This window comes from Ictalurus punctatus, chromosome 6 (assembly GCF_001660625.3).
Source record: "Ictalurus punctatus breed USDA103 chromosome 6, Coco_2.0, whole genome shotgun sequence".
NCBI lineage: Eukaryota > Metazoa > Chordata > Actinopteri > Siluriformes > Ictaluridae > Ictalurus > Ictalurus punctatus.
The window spans coordinates 21,864,019-21,885,168 of NC_030421.2; the positions used below are offsets into that span (position 1 = coordinate 21,864,019).

General features: G+C 40.4%; 1 protein-coding gene across 1 annotated transcript in view; it reads right to left on the minus strand.

The window, feature by feature from the left end:
• The window catches only part of vwa8 (von Willebrand factor A domain containing 8), a 76,018-nt gene that overhangs the window by 11,654 nt on the left and 43,214 nt on the right, over positions 1 to 21,150 (minus strand). The window contains exons 34-39 of the mRNA XM_017470129.3: positions 18,064 to 18,218; positions 17,711 to 17,903; positions 17,542 to 17,623; positions 15,465 to 15,669; positions 2,173 to 2,281; positions 1,656 to 1,812 (exon numbers count right to left, since the gene is read on the minus strand). Of these exons, the coding sequence (XP_017325618.1) occupies positions 1,656 to 1,812; positions 2,173 to 2,281; positions 15,465 to 15,669; positions 17,542 to 17,623; positions 17,711 to 17,903; positions 18,064 to 18,218 (901 nt within the window). The remainder of the gene's footprint in view (positions 1 to 1,655; positions 1,813 to 2,172; positions 2,282 to 15,464; positions 15,670 to 17,541; positions 17,624 to 17,710; positions 17,904 to 18,063; positions 18,219 to 21,150) is intronic.

A 21,150-nucleotide genomic window follows, 5' to 3' on the forward strand; every position in this document is an offset into this window, starting at 1 on the left:
CCTGCAGACCTGTGCTAATCCTACAATACTCTGATCCTGGCAGAGCAGAATGATAAAGACAATTCATCATGTGTGTGTGTTTGCATGTGAGAGAGACGTTTGAAGTCATAGAGGGGAAGCAGAGCCTAACATGCAAACAGAATACAGAGGCGAGCAGCTTTCAGCTTCTACACAGAGGAGATCACAGAACGGTCTCATCTCATCACACGGCTAAACGAGTAACCTTCATCTCCCACAGCCATCTGGAGCAGATGTGAGAAAAAGCCCTTGAAGAATTTCTCTCACAGACTGGAGTGAGACTTTGAAACTTTGTGAAATGATACGGGTTAGGGAGTGATAACCTCCATCGTGTGAAACTGGCAACTGCCAAGCTTTCTCCCTTTTCTGTCTTTTCTTTTTCCCTCCTGTGCTCTGTCCCATTCTCACACACACACACACACACACACACACATACATATTTAGAGCAGTGAATGGCTGTGGGTTTCCTGGCTGGCCACAGAAGCTCACATTCTTTGTGTATCGTTATTGGAGAAGGGACAGGCTGTGCTGCTATTTTCTGCTGAATTCCAGACCTGTCCACAGACCACAGAGAGAACGCCAGTGTGTGTGTGTATGTGTGTCTGAGAGAGAGAGAAGGAGAGAGAATTGGGTGAAAGTAAAATTTCAGTCTGGATCTATATTCTGCTGAAAAGGTGAGAAGAAATTGAGTGCGGTTTGGTAGATTGTCGTCACTCCTCTCTAGAGGCCTGCTTGTTGTATGTAACTGCAGGTGGTTTTTTTTGCAGTTTTACATGTTCCACTCAAACACAAAAGGTAAATACAATCCCACTTCCTGTGAAAACCAACTTACACAGCAAACCCTGAGATTTAGCAGTTGAGAACGTGACGAGCAGCATGCAGATTATAGAACAGGATGCAAAGCGTTATCACATAAATAGACTAAATTCGCACATACACTGAGTGAATCATGAGTAGCATGAACAGCAATGCTGCAGTATGACTTGATTAGTCAGGTATGTTTCAGCGATAACGCACAATTTCAAAGATTTGAACAAATGTCAAGTCCAGAATGTAATTACAGAATAAGTTTGCTCATATTCATCATTCTGAAGGCAAACCTGTCTATAAGTGTGTCATTTAAAGATCAGGCTCGGTGGAGAACGCCTCTGTGTGTTTATGGACCTGGGTGCGAAACTTGTTTTAGATGCGAGAGGCTTGGGTGTGGACACAAGAAGCACAAAGGAGAAAATGGGCAGAAACAGAAGCTTCCTTCATTTCCAGGCCCTCTCATACTGCACTCTGTGGCTTCTCTCTCCCACTCGCACACATTCATGGAGTCGCATGAATTGCGGTATTCATGGGGTGCATTTTTGGAATAGCTGGCTCTGGTGGAGCTCTGAGGCTTCAGTCTTCTGTAGCCTACTGATGAGGCTCTGTGCTTCAATATATACCTGGCACCACGCTCATACCCATACACACACATGTAAACACCACAAATAGTGTCACTGACATCCTTCAACATCTCTCACTGCTAGAAAAAAAAAAAAAAAAGCTGTGAGATTTACGCTTCGTCGGAAACGTTTCGACTCTCTCAAAGATCCTCTTATTGTATGAAGGCAGTAGGAAATGAAGAGAGAAGTGATGAATGAGTATACCTCTCTTTAAAGGCCTTCTCAGCCATTTCTCGCGCAGCTCTCTTCACTTCATCAGGCACAGCGTCTTTCTCAGCCTGGGAAATCTGGTAGACTTTGTGGCCAGCATCTAGACGGTAAGGACCTCCCTTCCCCCCGAGGCCTGCTGTGTCTCTGCCCCCTGCAGGACCACAACATTAACATTACATTATAATCCTATACACAGTTTCTAATGGTTCTGAACCCCTGCAGTTTTATTATAGTGTGACCACAGATCAAACAAAATGAGACAGAATTGCAATTAAATAAGGAAAGTGAAACTTTTGTGGAACTTTTTGTGGAATTCCATAAACATTAAAAAAAATAAAATAAAACTCTTGACTCACTTATTCATTTACAATTCAAATTAGATTTTGAGTATTTAAAAGGATATCATGTAAATTAAAAATGCAAAATTATAGAGTCTTCAGAAATGTTTGACTGTTTAGTAAGAGCAGGGTCATGGTTTCTCCAGAAGTAGTAAGTTTGAGTTAAAACCTACCCGTGCCTCCTGCCCACTGATTACCCCCTACGTGAGGGGCATTCCTGGTGTCAATCTTGCCATGTTTTGGTGCGCTGACATCGAGACCACTGTCTCTTTGAATGGTGATCTGAAAAGTAATAATAATAAACAAAAACCATCACATCATCTTGACAATGCATAATCTCTTGCTGGAATAGCGAACAGATCCGTTCATGGTTAGAATAACAGAATACGGTTTGGGACATAGCATGTGCTGTATGTTATTTGCCCTCAATATTTGCCCTCAGACAATCGGTTAAATGAATTGCTTACATGATGTAGAAAAAGTCAACGAGTCCAAATGGCATGTAAAAATAGAGAGTGTTTTTGTGACTGCTGAACTGAAGAACCTTCACCAGATACAGATTTTTTTTTGTTTAAATACAGGCCTTTTCATTGTTGTGATTATTTTACTTGGTTATCATTTCAGTTAGTAGCTGTAATGGTTTTCTCACTCCTAATTGCATGGCACATCCTCCCTGATACACATAAAATGCTTTATTATTTCTGTACCCTCTTCAGCATTTTAAAAACGATTGCTATTACACATTGAGAAAATAGCACAAGACTAGGTCTTTCAAGATGTCTTTATCATGAAATGTGAATGTGTGTATGCGTGTGTGTGTGTGCGCATGAGAATAAGTGTGTATGAATAAGTGTGTTCCTGTATGTGCAGGAAAGGTCCTCGTCTCCACCTAGTTCTGACCTGGAACTAGATTTCTGTTTAACATATCTATTTATCCGCACAGACCCAACTTCCGCATCCTCTCTAATCTCCCAGGACACAGAGCTTTAAAAGCATCAGCAACTGAGCAGCTCTTTGATGCTCACACACACACATACACACAAGTACAGATGTCTATGACCTTCATACACTCCTCTCTCGCCCCTGTTGGGAGATACTTGGGGCTAAACTAGTATAATAACTCCTTTCTAAGCTCTTACTGTGATCTGCAAGAGCAAGTCAGTGCTCAGTCCTAAACTGTGTTCATTGCCCAAGTTCTATCAGACCTCATACGAGACAGCCTAATGCTGATCGTCAGTAAACAACCTGACTATCAAACCGTGATAATGACTGTACTAAGAGTATACAGAACACTTCTTGTTTTGCTGAATCATTTCAGAAAGAACAGTTAGGACAGTCAACAATCTAAGAAGAACACTTGTCATGAGGCCCACCCTGTTTGTCTTAGTAACTGATATCAATTGTGCTGAGTTATGTAGAACAGGCAACCTTACACACACCATGAATACACGCTTACAGGAAAGCGGCATAGCAAACTCTCTGCAATTCCAGAGACGACAACAACCCAGGAACTGAAAACATGCTTCGTGCCGGTCTCTTCATCTGCCACCGCATTTACATGTCAATGAATCACACTCGTATGCAAAAGCAGCCTTACTGGGAGCCGTGCACGTAGCCAGCGCTTCAGGTCTGTGTGGATTAGAGACAGGTGTGATGGATAGAGTCAGCACTCATGGGCCATTATACAGCACAGAGCAAAAAAAATAAAGCTGGAGCCTGGGGTCTGCTTTCTGACACACAGGCAAGAATACACAGGCAATACTGCAAGCTGAGACGATCCAAAAGCTATTTAGAGGCAAAGAACGATGATGGAGGCAATATTAAACACTTTACATCCAAATCCAAACTTTTAACTTCATTTAACATTTACAAAAAATAAAAAATAAAAAAGAATTAATAAGGAATAGAAAAGATTTTACCAACCAATCAGCTACCTGTCACTGAGTAACACCGGTGTCAGTCATGTTTTATTATCAATACATATAATATTTCAAGAAAGTGTACTATGATGTAACTAATCACCAAATTGAACATACTGTACACATAGCATTGTCTATGACCAAGGCCAACGTGAACATTATGTAAATATTAGGACATAATAAGTGTGTTCCTTTGTATTCAGTTGTAGCTTAGTGTTTAGGACGTTGGACTTCTGATTGGAAGGTCGTTAGTTCAAATCCCAACACTGCCAAGCTGCCACTGCTGGGCCCTTGAGCAAGGCCCTTAACCCTCAACTACTCAGTTGTATAACTGAGATAAATATAAGTCGCTCTGGATAAGGGCATCTGCCAAATGCCATCAAATGTAAATGTAAATGACATGTTATGGCCTTCGTGTCAGCAGATCTCAATCCAACTGAAACCCGATGGGAGATTTTGGGCCAACTTTTTAGACAGTGCTCTCCACCACCATCATCAAAACTAAATAAGTGAGAAAATATTTTAGAAGAACAATGCTAATCCCTCTGGTACAGTTCCACAGACATGTGCCAAGATGCAGAAAAGTTCTTGTGACTTGATGTGCCCGACACCATAATAAGTCACTTTATGCTCCAAGGTCTCAATTTCTACAGTAATTTCTGGACAGAATTACACTTGCTGTCAACTGGTAAACTGTATTCATTTATTCAAACATTAAGAACAGTCATAATGCTTTCACAGTCTATGTGGCATGAATTATAAATTATATCAAGATGGAACTACTTTCTTTCTTGCAGAACTTGCAGAAATGTTCCATGTGTTCAGCCCATGCTAGCCAGCCTCTTGTTATTAGCACAAGTCCATTTAAACACATTGAAGCTAACAGTTGGAATACGAACCAGAAAACAAGATAAGAGAAGATCTTTCCGAAATGTCCATGTCAACATGATTGATCCGCGTACCTCTCAAACAGGTCACGTACAGACGCTTAACGCAGATTGGAGATTGAAAATGTACAAGTTCCCACTTTGGACAGAAGTGTACAGTACTGTCAGCAAAAGTCTTAAGAAAGAACACAGAACTGTTGGTCAGTTACTTTCAGTCCAGCCAAATGTCGTGGTTAGTTGGGATTCTGATGACACACTTGAACATCCAATGTTTAGTCTGCTTGAGCTGAACAGTGAGTGGAGTGACAGTAAAGTTTAAGAAGTCATGTGTTTCTTATTTCCCCAAAGTATTAAGGACCGATCTTGAAGGATATGTGTGTGTGTGTGAGACGTGGCGTTAGATCAGCCAGAAATTTACACCATAAAGTCACGATTTCATCTCTGTCATGCCTGCACACTAATGTCTGAACACACACACACACACACACACACACACACACACACAGATGGATCACTCATGGAAGTACAACTGAACTTGGTTAAAGCTGCAGATGTTTTATCTTTTGTGCAAATCAGACAACTCAGTTTGTGCAGTGCATGAAGGGTTGATATATGGTTATATGAATCAACAACATATGTCTCACACACACACACACACCCGGTCTACACAGACACAGACGGTCAGTGAGAATCCAGGTGTGTCTAACCATAACAACTGTCGCTATTGTTTTGTTTACGCGTCAATAGAATGAGTTCACTCAGATAAGACCCGGCTCTCCTGCAGTGCCTCAAGGCAGAGGGAGGCACGGAGAAGAAAGAGAGAACGAAGAGGAAGAGAGAGAGAGTGAGAGAGAGAGAGAGAGAGAGAGAGAGAGACGGCTGAAAAATCTGCAGAAGCCTAGAATAGGACTGAACAAACACAGAGACATTCCAGCAGTCTAACTGTCCTACATTATCACACTACAACTTTATAAAACTGAAGTGTAATAAAAAAAAAAAAAATGTATAAAAACAAAAAACAAACAAAACAAAACAAAAAAAACCCTACACTTTTAAGGTTTAGGATTAAAAGTCTATAATGCAGACCACAGTGTGGCACATGACTACAGAATGACCGAGAGCTTAGGACCAAAGGAAAACGCTATACCACATTCAGGCTGAGGATTTTTTAGGCCACCCTTGCAAATGCCATCAAAGGGACGTCTAAAAGTGGGCCAGGCTTCTAAGTTAAGCATGTAAGCCTAGTTAATGTACATTTTCGGATCAGTCATTGTCAGGAATTGATTTATAGGTCACTGAAGATCAAAAAGGTGACAGATAAGAGCACTCATAATCCCATAAGCACGCATGCATGTATGCATAAAGCCACGCCCTCATCGTTTTCGCCATTATAGATGCCTGCTTTTATTACGACTCTCCCAGTTCGTCTCACTAAAGGTCTGTTAATATTCTTACTCAACTGATCTCAGAACCAGTAAAAACATCATGATGCTGCATGTCTGACCCTAAATATCCATCCATCTTTCTGTACTACTCATCCTACACAGGGTAGCAGGGAGCCTGGAACCTATCCCAAGGAACTCGGGGCATGAGGCACACACACACACACACTATGAACAATTTGGAAATGCCAATCTGCCGACAACGCATGTCTTTGGACTGGGGGAGGAAACCGGAGTACCAGGATGAACCCACTGAAGGTGATGGCAGGAATCGAACCCCCAACCCTAGAGGTGTGAGGAAAATGTGTTAACCACTAAGCCACTGGCAAGATCTCTGGCCTGGAGTGCTCGAGGGTTTTTCACTGGATATCATAAGTACTTCCTTAAGCATTGTTAATGACTGTCTGTTGTAATCCTAATATGTTGCATGGATTGCTTGTGTTTTCTGCTTCCATTGCTGCATTCCAATGTGTACAGCATAGCTATTGGTCATAATATCTATAAATAGACGAGGAGAACTAACCCATGCCAACTAATCAAAAGTCCCTTTTGACCAGAACAAATCAGCACTCCTCCCACTGAGTCAGAACCTGTTCTTGTAGCAGCTTTATTGTCCTGCATTATTGCTATTTTGTGGTAGTAAATCTGTTAGGTTAAAAGGTAGAACACAGACACCATTTCTTCATATTGTATTGCATGTTCTATTTCTTTTACTTCAGGTTACTGAGTGGCCTAGTCATTTTGGTTTATTATTTTGGCATTTGCTTGTCTTTGAGTTTAACATCCACCATGAGCAGTTAAAATACAATCGTATCAATACAACCCTATTAATCTTTTAACAAGTGTTCAGTGTCTTGGTTGGTGGAGGGCTTTGGGCAGCAGGCATGTCCACTCTCACTCACAGTAAGCTGCCAAATAAGCTTTTTGGTACTTCCGAACTCTTTTGAATATGGAGGTATTATGTTGAGGCCTGAATGAATTGGATTGCACTCAACATAATATGTGTTTTTGGTATTAGTGAAGCAGCTCACATAATCACTATGCAGGCTTGCTTTCTGCTGCTCTCCAATGCCACACACTGCATACTCAACCTGTTTGCGCTTTCAGGCCCCGCTGTGTTTGCTCACTTGAAGACGTCCGTCTGCACTGATATGTAAAGATTTGAAGAGTACTAAAATATACATTCTTGTTTTCACACATGGCCTCTACATACAGTATTGTAGGGAGACAGATCCAGCAATTCTGATCCAAGGAGCATGCACAGGTTACATGTTTCAACATTTGTTTTTTTTTTTGTACTGTAATGATGTAATGCTAAAAAAATTTAAGTAGTAAGAGAATTGCAGCACAAATTACAAATACAAGTTCATACTATTTGACTGAGCTTCAAGCTTCGATCTCGTCATTTCTAGAAAGTGATCGGCATGCACTCACCGTCCACTTTAGTAAGAACACCTGCTCTTTCATGCCATTATCCAATCAGCCAATCATGTAGCAGCAGCACAATGTATACAACCATGTAGGTGCAGATCAATAGTAGTTTATGTTCGCATCAAACATTAGAGTGCGGGAAAAAATGTGATTGGAGTGACCTTGACCATAGCATGGTTGTTGGGCCAGGCAGCCTGGTTCGAGTATTGCAGAAACTGCTTATCTTGTAGGATATTCACACTCAGCAGTCTCTAGTCTATACACAGAAAAGTATGAAAAACCAGTGAGAGGTGGTTCTGTGGGAGAAAATGCTTTGTTGCTGAGAGAGGTCATGGGAGAACGGCCAGACTGGTTTATCTCAGAACACTTTGAACGGCAAATGAAGATCGGAAAAAACATAGCCTGGTCTTTTCTTCAACTGCCCAGTTTTGATGAATTTGTGCCCACTGTAGTTTCAGATTGGTTGATGGGAGTGGAATCCGATGTGGTCTTCGGCTTGACATATTGTGCATTCGGAGAACAGCCTTTCATGTTTAGGGAATACTACGTGTAAATTTCTCTTATAACACTTAAATATGGAATACAGTGAACATTTTCCAATCTAGTGACTTGGAAAAGCAACCTTGAAGCTTGTGACCTTGTAAATGCACAAAACGTATCAGACACTGCATGGACTGTGGATGGAGCATCTGAGGCTGAGACTAGGTCAGGTCCAACCTCCAACATCCCATAGCGACATCCTGGGTCGGAATGTCAGGAATGCTCTGCTCGGAGCCTGCTGCTCCACAGTGAAGTGTCCTGGTGTGGTCACAACATTCAACATAGAGCACACAAGACATTAAGAAACCACATACTAATAAGGAAGTTCCACATGAACCTTTAATGATATCAAAGCCAAACTTTCACTTCTTAACCATACTCAGTGGTGTTCATATCGAGGCTCATGTACCACTTTGATTCGACAGAGAGAACATTATTTTGATGGTTTCACTAGACTTAAACTTTTTAATAAAAATGTCTGTCAGAGATGAATGCAAACCACATGGTGTCAGATCATTAACACTGATGGTAGGAGTAACGCTGAAGTGCGTCTTGAATAATATCCGGGATCTGAACACAGCAGGAACACAAACGCTCCAGTTTTTATAGAGGAGTGCTGTCAGAGAAAGTGCTAGTCAGGTCAGTTTTCAGTATTAAAGGATCCAATAGGATTAATGCTTCATGACCCTAGGATTATCCAAATAGAGCGTCTTCACACAGGCACACCAGTCACAGAGCCTGCAGGGTGGAATGTTTCCTCAGCTGCTAGAGCACTTCACACTTGGAGACTGTGATTCTGGGTCAGATACGACATGGACATACAGAAGACAGAAAGGTGATGACACTTGCCATACCACAGACATGAGGATATGGGGACAGAAGCAGCTACAAGAACAGCATGCATCCACGTCAAGCCCCGAAGACACATGACTCCAGCTACTGTTACACACCCACTGACAACACAAACACAGCTGTATACAGAATACCTGTATACTGCATGGAGAACTTGTATACAGGACACACCTTAATCTGAGTCTCTGATCTGCAGACAGCAGACAGAATGTTCCAGAGGTTAAAGGGGAAATGTTGCCTATTCACGCGATCTCTATACTGTGAGATAAAGATCTACTGATCATTATCAACCCAAACACATCTCAACCTAAACACTGTCAGTGGGATTATTCATGCACATGCCTTCACTCTGGAGCAAACGCCGGAAACATTTAGCAGTTGTGTTATAGGACAATTCATCTTTCCAGCAATTTAAAATGGGGGTGCTTTCATAAGTCTTTCTGTTCATTTATCAAAGAATATTGGTTCCTACGTGTTAATTTAATGTTAATCAGTTTTGAATTATAAATAGTATGAATCAGAAACACACATATTTTATCAATCATATAATGTTTTATCAATCAAACGCAAATTACCATGAATAGACTTTCTTTTACGCAAAGTACACAGTCGTATCTATTCCGGGAGAGTAAGCATACCTAATAATCTCTCCCTCTCTTCACCTCCGTCTCCCTCTCTCCTTCTGTTGAGCCACACATGATATTATGGAGATGCCAGTGATCCTGACCCTTTCTGCTCTCCAGACCTGCCTGATCCATCCTGATGCCCTACCTCTGGATGGAGCTCTCATCAACTGGAGGCTACAGCCTGGAGATTGCTTAAGATGGTACTGCTTGAAGGATCATGGAAATGGTTTTGGACCTCAATTCCACATGGACATTCTTGCTGTCGTTGCTGGGACTACGGTTGCTACTATGGCCTTGGGACTGCAATTACCACATGTTTTGCACTCAGGTCTCCTTTAGTGAACAGTGGACTAGTTCAACAAACAGACTTCATCTAAAAACCATAATGAACTTTCTTTTACTTTCACACTATCCGTTGTTACCCAGATGAGGACGGGTTCCCTACTGAGTCTGCTTCCTCTCAAGGTTTCTTCTTCATATCATCTTAGGGAGTTTTTCCCTCACCACCGTCACAACGGCTTGCACAATAGGGATAAATTCACACACTTAAAATCTGTATCCTGTGTTTATATGTTTCTGTAAAGCTGCTTTGAGATAATGTCCATTGTAAAAAGTGCTATACAAATAAAATCGAAAAATTGAATTGAATGTTTATCACGTTATTTTTATTGTTTTCATTTTTAGCAATTAATTTTTCATACCTTCACCTCACCTCACCTTTTGATTCTAAAGGACATTTTAAATTAAGTACTTAATTTCAAGTATTTGACAAGTACTTAACTTAAGTAAATTAAGTCAGGATTGTAGCTAAGAATTCTGGGCCCCCCTAAAAGAAATGTCCTTTTTCTTCTTTCTTTTAGTGGTATTATTATTGTTTTTATTCCTTTTTCCTTCATTTAAATGTTATTATAATTATTATTATTATTATTAGTAGTAGTAGTAGTAGTAGTAGTAATAGTAGTAGTATTACGTGCATATATGTATTTGTACAGTGCCCATGGGAGCCCTAACGTAAAATGCTATTATTAAGTTATCATCAAATATTGCTTTAGTCTACAAGCCCCGTTTAAATTTATAAATATATTTTGCATACATTCACTATAGTCAGACATAGTGAATAATTAAATTTGAATGGGTCTCCTCTAGTTCTGGGCCCCACCTTCCACCCAGTTAGCACTGGCCATGAGTTCAGTTCAAAACATGAAACATAACTGAATCATTTGTAATCAGAATCATTCAAGACAAACAGAATATTTAGTCATCGTAATGAGACACTAAGCCTATACAGTCAATGCCTATAAAAGCACAGATTAGCTACACCAAACTGTATTATGAATCACTAATCAGTTGTCAGACTATTTCTCTTGTTTCATACGTCACTCGTCGTCTGCAATCTTATACCGTTATGAGTGTTTCTCCACTTTAAGGCTGAGTGCTGGTCAGAGATGAGTCAGTGTCCACTTCCCTATAGACACTTACACACAGGGATCACAGCTTGCACCTGTTGGAATGACTGGCTTCCTGACACTCTCTCTCTGGTTACTTGTTTTGAACTGCAGGAAAGCAATCAGCTCAGCCCTACATGAGAACATATATGGTTGGCCTGGAGAGAGAGTCACTGACGTCAGGCTGGCCTGAATAACAGGAACCTACATTCCCCACATGGCTGTTTTGTGTTGCACTGGGTCACGGGCTATACATCATTTCACTACAGTAAATGGATGGACTTGTGCGATGTCAAACTATTCTTGGTTTGCAGAATTTCCAATAACTGAGAGACCATTAATGTTACTCAGGTATCTGTCTTCACTTATATGTTTGTCCATGTCTATATTATTGTAAAACATGGCAAACTTAGTGAGACAAATTATCTGCTTTTTCGCTGTACTACAGAAATTGCATCAGTTGCCTCAGGGAACAATATAAGCACTGGAACAAAGGCAAACATTCCACAGTTCTGACATCAGCACGCGTAGGAGAGTGTTATTCACTCGATTAATGTGAATTTAATAAAGGGAAAAGTGCTAGCCGTAGACGGAGGAAAGACAGAACTGAGAGATGGCCATGCCCTCATAATGGACTCTTTCATGGGGTGAAAGGCCAGAGTGAATTCTTCCCACCAAACAACGGGATTCATACAGATCACGGAAATGCCTACACTGAACTGCAAGGGACTCATTCTGACCCAGCTATCGCTCCATAGGCCATGTCTGGACAAGCTAGTGCAGATAGCGCGCCGAACAAACAAAACTACTGTCAATTACTGTGCACCTGAGAAGGATATTCCCAAGCACTTCATTTCACATTGTTGACAAAAGAAAGGGCCTGTAATCCAAATAAAATAGATGTTCAAACTGAACTGGTATGCACGTAGGTGAACGCTGTTGAAAGTTCAGCAGAATGCCAGGACTATTGTAATCAATCTTATTAAACACCAGTGCAGAGGGCCACAGCATCGTCAGTACTCCTCGGCTTTCCACCGTGCAGTGTTTGGACATGTGACGAGAAAGTGATTCACTTTGTCTCGACCCTCCTCATAAATCCACGCCAGGTGGGTCCAGCCTGTGAGAACGGAGGGAAATTTACAGACTCATTAATCCAGCGAGGCATGAGACTGAAAAAGGGGAAAAACACCCACGGCTGAAGGAATGCCCCACTATACTCTGTAACAGAGGCACCATTCACAAGAATGCTGGAGTGGAGTGTGAAAATATATAAGGAGTTAAACAGTGGGAGAAAGGGAGAGGAAATAAAATCTGACAATGTGTGACAGAGGGTTTTAAAGCTGAAGGATGGAGAGAGGGAATGAGTCTATAGCAGTGGAATGAGGCAGGTGGCAGGGATCCCAGTATGAGCTTAAAGAGACCCTCTTACTGCTGGTGTCTGCTGCTCTAATGTCTCCGTCATTCTCACCACTAACTCATTTAGCAGAGCAATCCGAGGAATGCAGACTAGAACAGCATTATACATCAGGTATTCCAATAGTGAAGGATTTCCACATGTAATAGACAAGTGTGTGGCCTAAAGAGCATTGCGGTGGGGCGTAAGAGAAATCATACACGCAGATCTCCGAAATGCAAACAATTGATTGTATCTGGTACATGTAATGTTTAGGTAGCCTACATATAAGAAGTCTGTTGCGGTAGTGTTCAAAAATGGATCAGTTTGTCACTGGAAGTAACACAAGAGAAGGTGAAGTAAGTTAAGAGTGTTTAAGCATTGTTTTTTTAAAACGACACCAACCTACAATCAGATCCTCTAACCAGTTGCTTTTAACCATTCTACGCTTTCAGATGAGGCTTAAAGGCAATCTTGCATTTTTTTGGTGATGCCCCAGTCTATAGAACACATTTTTTAAATAAAAAATTACAATACACTTATAAAAATCAAATTTGAAAACATATATATTCTCCCAGTCTTCTTAAGCTTTATAGGATCCAGACATATCTTTTTATGTCATCGGTGGTTCATGTGTATGGGTAACTTTAAATATTTTCTATGTTATTATTATTATTTTTTATTAACAGCAACTTTTGCATCCATCACTACAATTTAAACTAGTTATATCTTGTTATAATGTATTTATTTGCATTTTGTGCAGTGCTTTACTGTCAGTATTGCCTTACACATTTTGTCACTGCCTCGCACTTCCTTTCGTGCTGTGTCCGTGCTGTCGTCTCTCTTAATTTCCACTGGTGTTCGTTTTTACTTTTTTGACAAGGCAGAGAACAGTCAAGTTTGAATTAATTTAGTTTACTTGCTCTAATTATGAAGCACTTTGGACTGACACCTGTTGTCTTTTAAATGTCCTGTATAAATAAAAGTGACTTATAGTGGTGGACGAATCACTTACCCAGGTGCCTGGAACAAGCAGTTTAGTGCTTAGTCGTGACTTAACTAGTGACTCAGTTGACTGCTGATATGTCAAGCAACAGCTTTGTATTTGTTATCAAATCCTGCTGACCAACAAAGGTCATTCTGCTCATTGATAGGAACAATTTAGACTGCCCCAATAAATAACAATGGTTTCCAGGAACCAAAGCATGGCACTGTGCAATGACATTGGAGCATTCATTGACTTGCTAATGAGCTTATGATTTGTCTGTCGCTGACTTAAGTTGACTTGAAAAGAAAACACAGACGGAGCCAGATACGTCCTTACAAGCCAATGAGTAGTACTCCTCTGATTTTTTGTTTTGGAGTCTGATGGATCTCCTATCCATCACTCAAACACAGGACAACCCCATCTCTCTAATCCAGGATGTCCTCTAATCCCACATCCCACAGTGTTCCACTCAGACTCTCCAGCTGAGCACACCCACAGAGTCCAGCTGACCCAACATAGCTAGCACTGTGTGTGTGTGTATGGAAATAAGGCACGGTAGGATTACAGACTGTGTGAGGCAGCTCCTGTAGACATGGAAGTTAAGGATAACCTCAGTCCAGTAACATGATAACCCAGATTCAGGTCTCATTATAAATCCTGACCTCAAAGTGCCAACAGTGAGACACTGTCAGTTTCAGCCCTGTTTTCTCTCTCCCTCCCTCCCTCTCTTACACCCCCTGTGTTAACACACATACACATACCATACCTTTACACAGGCTACACAGCAAACCTGCGCTACTACTTTTGAACAGTGTTCAAAGAGGTTTAGTGAGACAAAGCATTGAGGACAGAGATCTAGGTAAATATATGTGATGGAGCGGAGGTGATGAATGCTGGGAGAGAGCTATGAAAGAAGAACCCTACAGTTCAGGAATCTAATGGACAGGTTCTCCTGGAGAACTTCTAGAGGAACGGAATCTATAGGATCAGACAAAGACTCGGGTGTGTGTGAAGAACGACTTGCATAATCAGAGTATAAAAACAAATCAGTGAGAGAAAAGTGATGCACGGCTACTCCATTAGTAAATATCCTCGACCAGGTGTGTGACTACAAGTAATTTAATGATGCACTGGTCAACTGTGTGCGCGAATCATGTACATCAAAAGTGTGTGAGAATGTGAGAACATACAGCTCTCATGTAATGTTCATTAATGCTCTTCTCATTTATGGATTTCAGATGTGATGTACTGAATATACAGGGTGGAGCGGACAGACCTTCCACATATTTGCAAACCCAATACACGGAATAGTCTAATTACATAAAAAGGGTCAGCTGTTTACCTCTCATTCATATAGCCAAGTACTGAAGCATTGCCATGCAACACTAAATTCAAGGAGGAAGGCTGCAGAATTTTAGCCATAAAACAATGTTGTCAAGTATCTTTTTACAAAAGTATCAATGTAACAAACTAGTAATATAAAATGTATAGAGGGAAAAAAGCATTAAAACTGTGATAGGTGTAAACAAAACAGATACTGATCACGAGAAAGTACAAAAACGTACATAAACTCAAATAAAGGCCAAGTCCAATGACTTGGAAAGAAAGAAAAAAATATGACATTGTTCCCATATCATGTTGCTAATAGCTTTAAAAATGTGCTTTTAATGCCAAATAGTCTTCAAAGGACCACTTAGAGGCCTAAGTCTGCCATCACATGGTCATGTGCTGCAACAGCAATACAGACCGAATGAAAAGGCACTGCAAATGAAATAGTGATGAAATCATTTGGTACACTTCACATTTAAAAGTAAACTTGTAGGCATAAACATGATTTTATGCATATTTAGCTAACAATAAAATGCTCATCAAATCACAAAGCCCCTTAAATCTCTGTATTAATAAACATTGAAACATTGCTTCATTGCAAACATTCTCCTACCTGGACAGGTCGGCCGTCCTCGGAACCGATCATGTTCCTCCACTCCAGCAGGGAGCGCTGCAAACTGTCCAATCCTGTCTCCCACACCCTCACATAGCCTCCCATATCTACAGTCACAACCCCACCAGAGCCCAGTGGAGCGATCAGCACATCAGTGTCCGACACCTTAGAGATCCATGCCGTGTAAGGAGACATGGACATAGTCCTGTAGGTGTGGGAACAGTGTGGGAACATAGGAAGAATATGAGACATATGCAGTGATGCACCATTTAATAGATTTGCATATTGATGTTTCTGCTATGAAGTGCCTCTGGTAAAGTGAGACAGTGGTCAGAGAAATGAATAACTGTAATGAATGGGAACCCAATGTATATTGTCAATGGTTGCATTTTCTGCATTGTCTGTGGTGTAAAAGCAAGGTAGCTCCCATTACAAAGAAAAGCCAGATATTAGACTAGGCGAAATTCATAATGTTGTTCAAAGTAAAGACTTGAATTCTTGGTTGTTCTTCAATATTATAAAGTACAAAAAAAAGTAACAAAAATTATATATATATATATATATATATATATATATATATATATATATATATATATATATATATATATATGTGTGTGTGTGTGTGTGTGTTTGTGTATGTACATGCATATACATAAACAACATGCCCTATCATGTTTTATTCCTCTTATTACACAGCACTCTGCTGACGATACATTTTTTATTCATTAAAATGTCAGACTTTTTATCACTTTGTGTTGTCGAACATCCTTGAAACAAGCTAATTCATGTTATCACTCATGTTATAACAGCTATAACCAGTCGTTCCTTCACCAGCCTCTTTATTTCCTCTCTATTTTAGTTAAAGTGCACCTATTATGGTTTTGAAACGTGCCTAATTTTGTTTTAAAGGTCTCACGCAGTAGATTTACATGCATCCAAGGTCAAAAAAACACTTTAACGTGCTCATAATTTAAATTGCAGCATTACCTTTTTTCCCCCAGTGTCAAAAACGACTGGTTAAATGATTCATTCTAAACTCCTCCTTTCAGAGAGCATACTCTACTCTGATTGGTCAGATGTCCCAGTCTGTTGTGATTGTCAGCGTGTGTCAAAAAGGAAATGGCCACTACCATAACGAGTTTCAGAGGCGGGGCTTTTTGTTACAAACCTACGCAGGTTAGTACAGGAAAAAAGTCTGGAATTACTAAACGACTCGTTTCAGCAGTTCAGAATCGCTTCCCTCTTTTGGGAGTCAATAACTCCGTTTGTCGTGCGCTTTGATTTTTTAAACTTTGCAGACTTTTTACTAACACACTACATGAAAGGTAACATTTGAAAAACCATAATAGGTGCACTTTAAAACAAAAAAAAAGGCAGCTTGTGTAAAGTCCTCTGTACCAAAGACTCACCCATAGAGGAAAACCTACTGTTGCAAAGCACTGACACCTGAGACTGCTTCCAAAAACATTAAATAATGAAATCATTTTAATTTGTTACATTTTTAAAAAAATCCATTTATTATTAAGGCTTAGATTATGTGACGCATGTCATACATATCCCTGTAAATGAGCTGTTACTATAGAAACGATAACATATTGGAACGAGTGCACTGATATAAACCTGTGATTTGAATCAGACAGTGCTGGTGTATAACAACAAAATGACATTTGTTAAAAAGTTTGCATCTCCCTATGTGAACGTGAATAAATAGTCTTGCATGCTCATCCTTTTCTCAGAAATCAAACTGTGATCTCATGGCAAAAGTTTTCTTTCAAGCTAGTGATTTTTTCTTGTTTTGGATTGTTCTCCTGTTGTAGCATACACATGCATTTTAGTTTTAACTTATTGTAATTCAAGGTTGTTGAGTTGGAAATTAGAGATACATTTCCCTTTTTTCGCCCCATACAAAAACCTTGGGGAATACAAACATTTGCACTCCACTGCTCTTAACACACCATCTGGGCTAAACAGAAGGGGGCACTGCAGCTTTACGTACATTCTGGTCAGACACAGCACATGTTCAACCAGCATAAAAACTGGAGCACAGTGCGTTGTTCTAAGAAACCAGTGTGTTTACCTTGGCACTGGAATATACTTGACTTTCTTGGTGTTCAGATCCGTTACCTCGAGATAGGCAGAAGTCAAAGGCGGGGTGATATCTGTAATTAAATGTACATTATACAATATAAAGTGCTTAACTATTTTTTTGTTTAATCTAAGCATTGGTTCATCTTTTTCCCCCTTACCTTTAGGGTAAATGTCAGCCAGAGGCACTTGTGTAGGGGGAAGCGCTCGCACCACCTGATTGGCTCCTACCAGACTGACGCAGTTGACTCTTTTCGCAGGTCCGGTGCGGCGACTCGACCCAAAAAACATGTCAGGCCCTCTGCCTTCTGTGAGGGATGATTTTCTCTGAAAACTGTACACCTCACTCGGAGACTGAGTGAAAGAGTGGAACAGTGAAAGATTTCTGAATCAGTCAGGTCTCCTGCTATAGCATGAGGTCTTCAGGCCTGTTTGTGAATTTAATAATACTGATGTAGTGTGTCATACTGCGGGCAACAGGATGGCTGATTGACAGGTTGTGACAGCTACTCACCAGCAGGTCCGGAAAGCCCACTATGATGTTAGCGTAGGTGTTACTGTCACAAATGAGGCGGTTTGGTGAGACGATCTTCTGTCCCAGGGCAGCGCTGAGGTTCTCATTGGGCAGCTGTTCACTGGACACATCCTGAGGGGCGCCAGGTTCCATCCCTGAGCCATGGAACAGAGGACAAATGAGATCATAAACTGTGTGCTTTAGCTATTATCACCATGACCCTTACTCCACCTCTGCTTGATGTAAAAGCTATAATAGAGTTAGGGGTCTTTCTTGGTTTGCTACTGTTGATGGATGACATCTGAACATTTCACTCTAACTGGCCATAATTTGGTGTGTTTCATGACATCCTGTCAGACTCAGCTTGATTAAGGTGTCATTTTTCAAAGCAAAAGCCAGGCTCTGTCCTGAATTGTGCATTTACCCAATCCACCAAATGACACTGATGACACGTTCATCCATCTTGATTGCTCCGGTGTAAGCGTGGGTGAAAGGATGAAATTACATCACCGTACTGAGAATATGCCAGGTATCATCAACGCTTCCGTAACACTCCAATCCAAGATGTTTAGTATGTTTTTTTCACCACTTGTTTCAATTTTCAGGAATAAAACACAACAGGATATGCTGAAGGACTAAAATAATCCACAAAAGGGCGCTACGATGTGGCCCAATGCGACACACTAAATCTTTTATTCCTCTTATATTCGAGAAGTCCTCTGTTCTGATGACCCTTCCATGGCATAACTTACTGACTGGTACAAATCGCTGAGAAAGCACCAACATATCAACGATGACATGTTTTCTTTGTTAATTAACAATGCTAATCTGTTTATTATTAGCCTTAGATTATGTTGATCATCTGCCATGCAAGTGCAGGGAATGAGCTGTTTCTATAGCAGCAGTAACATATTACAAGCAGTGCATTAATACAAAACTATCTGATCTTTTGGATGAGACGTTAAACCGAGGTTCTGACTTTCTGTGGTCATTAAAAAAAATCCCAGGACACTTAGCGTGAAAGAGTAGGGATATAACCCCGGTGTCCTGGCGAAATTCCCCCATTGGCCCTGCTCTATCATGGCCCCCTAATAATCTCAATCCCTGAATTGGCTACATCACTCTTCTCTCCACTAATAGTTGGTGTGTGGTGGGTGTTCTGGCACAATATGGCTGCCGTCGCATCATCCAGGTGAATACTACACACTAGTGGTGGTTGAGGATCCCCCCCACCCCCCACCCCCTATGTAAAGCGCTTTGAGTGTCTAGAAAAGCACTATATAAATGTAACTGTAACTAACTAACTAAAACTATCATATGAATTGTAGCTGGCAAAAATGTCAGAGTCACTACTGCAAAAAAATTAATCAACATCTTCTGAATAAATCAGATTCGAGAATTCTACTACGTTTCAAACAGTCACAAATTTGAGCTTTTTAAATAAGAGACTGCCGTTTCACATTTTTATAAAGTACGTTGTGCACTGCAATATGATGCTTTATTGCCATATCGCCTACCCCTACTGCAGTCTTGTGCCTGTGCGATACTTTTAAGCCATATAAAGTTATAAGCTGAAGAGGTGACGATCGTCTGAAAGGTGACTTTTCATCAGGGGAGTCGACCATCAAGATAGTCCTCTTCCACAAATAAAATTCCAGCAGGAGATAAACAACAGTGAAGCTATTTATTTCGCCTGCTATTTCAAGCCTTAAAAATAGACAGAGCTTATTTTTTTTATCAAATGAGCCATAAAGCCTTCAAACGATTGGCATCGTTAATCAGACCAACAAAGTTAAAGCCTTTCCAAGCCCGGTTCCATAATAATAAGGCAATGGAATAAATGTCACCCTATATGGAAAGTGAGAGATGACCGCATAGGTCGTCTTTAAGTGGGAAGAATGAATCTGAATCTGTGGTCTGTGTGCAGCTTAAGCAAGCACGCATACACAAACAAGAAGTAAATCTCGACCCCAGCCCCTGACGTCATCGTTCAGACTTAAGAGGTGCGCTCTTTTACAGAAGCACTAATCAAGCTGTAAACTCCCGAGATATCAGGCCACACCAAGCAGATGTGGAGTAGATGTTGTTTCTAGATGAAGACAGATGTTCAGAAATGGTCACTGGACTGTCTGTTTACTGAGAATGCCCCCTCCCAAAAACCTTTTATATAACCTTGCTGCACGAGTTCACTTCTGCTTAGTTAATTGGATTGCACAATAAATAAAATCCTGTAATGATGAGGTCATTGTTCTTCAGACATCTACTGCATGTGAAGGATGCACAAGGGCACTTGTTAGAGCACAGTAGTGCTGCAGAAATGTTTTTGTATTGAATACTAATGTAGCAAACGACTGAATACTTTGACTTTATGATTGATATATTCCAACACTACACCGACGTTATATTATGGATACAGACAAGTCATATTATATATGCTAATCTCACTTAGATGAGCAGAACCCTGCAATTAATTCACATGCACAACATCTACAGCACATAGGTTATTTACATGTACGTCATTATAGGCATCAATTCTAATTAATTATTTGTAGCCTCATTTGTATGTAGCGTATTGTTGAATGAGCGTGATGACACAATCTTGTTCAAATGAGCAATTTGCTGTTACCAACCAAAATCCATAACCAAAACTATGGATCAGTGCACTATTCAGGAGCATTAGCATATCTAAAACCTACAGGTGCAGAGTTTTATTCAGTAACATACACTACCGGTCAAAAGTTTAGAGACACTTGACTGAAATGTTTCTCATGATCTTAAAAACCTTTTGACTTGAAGGTGTATGATTTAAATGTTTGAAATCTGGGTCATAGACAAAAATATAATTGTGCCAACATATAAAACGTACATAATATTTTATTTACAAAAAAATATTTTTTTAAAATGGATGACTCAGAGCGAAATATTCCGAATAGCAGCCAGTAAGTGTCCAGCATAGGTGGGAACTCCTTTAATACTGTTTAAAAACCATCTCAGGGAGATTCCTCAAGAAATCGGTTGAGAAGATACCAAGAAGACATTTCTGGAAATTCTAGGCAAAACGGGGTCTACTTTGAAGATGCTAAAATA